Source organism: Salvelinus fontinalis, unplaced genomic scaffold, assembly GCF_029448725.1.
Source record: "Salvelinus fontinalis isolate EN_2023a unplaced genomic scaffold, ASM2944872v1 scaffold_1916, whole genome shotgun sequence".
Lineage (NCBI taxonomy): Eukaryota > Metazoa > Chordata > Actinopteri > Salmoniformes > Salmonidae > Salvelinus > Salvelinus fontinalis.
In genome coordinates, this window is record NW_026602125.1 from 1 (window position 1) to 2589 (window position 2589).

At 41.9% G+C, this 2589-nt stretch overlaps 1 protein-coding gene across 1 annotated transcript; it reads right to left on the reverse strand.

Moving 5' to 3' along the window:
• Positions 1 to 6: 6 nt before the first annotated feature.
• LOC129850298 (guanylyl cyclase-activating protein 2-like) lies at positions 7 to 1950 on the reverse strand. Its single transcript, XM_055916760.1, has 4 exons — positions 1724 to 1950; positions 1440 to 1589; positions 541 to 649; positions 7 to 241 (listed from the first exon to the last, which is right to left on the reverse strand). The coding sequence occupies exons 1-4, from the start codon at positions 1922 to 1924 to the stop codon at positions 114 to 116; spliced, it is 588 nt and encodes a 195-aa protein (XP_055772735.1). The 5' UTR covers positions 1925 to 1950; the 3' UTR covers positions 7 to 113.
• Between the last annotated feature and the right edge of the window lie 639 nt (positions 1951 to 2589).

Sequence of the window (2589 nt, forward strand, 5' to 3'; positions counted from 1 at the left end):
TTTGTTCCTATTATGTGCAATTATGATTTGGAACCTAATTTAGTTTAAGAAAATAAAGGGGGGGGGATTAAATAAAAATGTTAAATGAAGATGCTTTTGTCTTTCCAGTCATTTTAAAAGTATGCGCTCTTCCTTCTCTGTTCCAGCACCCAGCCATAAGGGTTCATGTCCAGTTGGAGCATGTTCATGATCCATGGGTCTCCCTGGGCCCCCTTGATGAACTCCTCCAGGGTGATGTGACCTGTATGGGCCATCACAACAGAAAGGTTGTTCAGAAAACAAGGCAGACAGGCAGACTGGAAGTTTCTGTGCAGGCCTACAGCACACCTGGACAAGCAGACCAGGGCCACGTTCAGTAGGAAAACGTTGTGAAACGTTGCAGATAAACATGTCATGAACAGAGCTGACATGACTACATGTAGAAGAAAACGAGGGATTTCAAAACATATCTATCTGTTTGTTCCACAACATTGAGCTCTGCTGAATTCGCCCCCAATACTGCACATAATGTAAACATTCAGACTCTGAGTATGCACCCACCGTCCCTGTCCACATCCACAGTCTTCAGTATTCTTTCACACACTTCATTCACCGACAGCTGCATACCCTCCTGCTCTCTCTTGGACGTCTTCTTTAATCGATATATACTCTAGGGGGGAATTAAGAAGTAACAGTGTGTAACCAATACATACAGTCTATGGTTATAAATGATTTAGGCCAATATCATTCACAAAGTAAGAGGGCCTAAAAACCTTAAAAAATTGTTAGGCCTAACTTACATCAATGGAACCTGTTTGCAGGTGTGCATTCACACTTAATGTTTTTACACATCAAAGTTGTTTTAGATTTGTAATTTAAACCACACCTCATACCAAAAGTAGCCTACACACACACATACACACACACATAATTGGCTCATCAGAATTGTTTAAAGTTAGCCATCTGACCAGAAAGTTTTAACTGATAGACTGATTCAATCAATCAATCAATCAATCAATTTTATTTTATATAGCCCTTCGTACATCAGATAATATCTCGAAGTGCTGTACAGAAACCCAGCCTAAAACCCCAAACAGCTAGAATGCAGGTGTAGAAGCACGGTGGCTAGGAAAAACTCCCTAGAAAGGCCAAAACCTAGGAAGAAACCTAGAGAGGAACCAGGCTATGAGGGGTGGCCAGTCCTCTTCTGGCTGATTGTCTTCTTCTGCTTATTTACCACCACTGAAGAAGACACCCCCATAAGACCCTTGGATAATTTAATCACTAGACACCGTAGTGACCTTGTGGAATCCTCGGGCGACCTTCACTGGTTGCTTACATCAAATCAAATCAAATGTATTTATCAAGCCCTTCGTACATCAGCTGATATCTCAAAGTGCTGTACAGAAACCCAACCTAAAAGCCCAAACAGCAAGCATTGCAGGTGTAGAAGCTCGTACATCAATAATAGCTCGCAGTTCTGTCCTATCTACATAGCCGTTGCTGTCCTTGTCGTATACTTTAAATGACCAGCGTAATTTGTGCTCCAAGTCCCCCCGGAAGACCAGATTCAAGGCTGCCACAAACTCCAGAAAATCAATGGTGTTATCCTGAAAAGACATAAACAAATTGAAAACAATATTTTTTTCCCCTAAACTTAGAAAAACGGGTGTCTGTGTTCATTTGCACCGATATAGAAAATTGCAAAACTCAGAAACATACAGCATACAATAGGCTATCTCACCCCGTTCTTGTCAAAAGCTCGAAACATGCTCTCCGCATACTCAGAGACTTCCCCAGTTGGGTCGATGCCAAAAAAACGCTTGAACTCGTGGATAAATAAAACACCGCTCGGGCACTCCGTCACAAACTTTTTGTACATGTCCTGGAGCGACTTGACATCGATCTCCGGGTCATTCTGCTCCGTCTGGTGCGTCTGTCCCATTTTTGGCGGGCAGGTGGTCGGGGGAGCGCTGTCCTCTGTTCTGAAACTCCTTGGTGCTGAGTCTCTGCAGTACGCCTATTAAAAGAGGTCATTAACAAACAGGAGGGGCTCCCAAGTTGGTGTCAGTAATTAGGAAGGACTCGATCATGAAAGCACTTGAAATGATAAGAGGTTGGACACAGAAGCTTCACTAATGTTCAAGTCAGGTAACTTGGAGCAGCTTTAGAACAGGAATTATGTCAGACAGGTTTCCCCAGGCCCCAAGGGTTGTGAATTGATAAAAACATATGGTACCCTAGTCTATAGTCCCTGCATATACCCTCATGTCAGCTTGTCCTGAACATTATTCAAGGTAATGCCAACCTAGACACTCTCTCCTCAATTCAAATGATCATACAACTCCCCAAATGCTTTCATTAATCTGAAATGGAATTTATTAAAACAAATAAAACTCAATCTAGTACCCATGATAGACTGAAAATACTATTTATTGAGGCTGTACCATCCCACCTCATTCTTTCTAGTGATTCTATTTATATGCTGTCAAGACTGTCATGACAGCATAGACATTTTATCAATAGAAAACACAAAGCCCCTCAGACCAAGCTAATTTGTCTGGTAAAGTCCCTCAGTATGTGATTCTCATCCTATGGTTTATTAACTGT

Excerpts from the sequence above, each read along its gene's own strand:
- LOC129850298 (XM_055916760.1), bottom strand. The coding sequence starts at position 1,924 with ATGGGACAGACGCACCAGACGGAGCAGAATGACCCGGAGATCGATGTC. Across the intron at positions 650-1,439 it reads AACTGCGAGCTATTATTGAT|AGTATATATCGATTAAAGAA; the intron begins GTACGAGCTTCT and ends ATTCCCCCCTAG. Across the intron at positions 242-540 it reads TGTGGATGTGGACAGGGACG|GTCACATCACCCTGGAGGAG; the intron begins GTGGGTGCATAC and ends TGGCCCATACAG.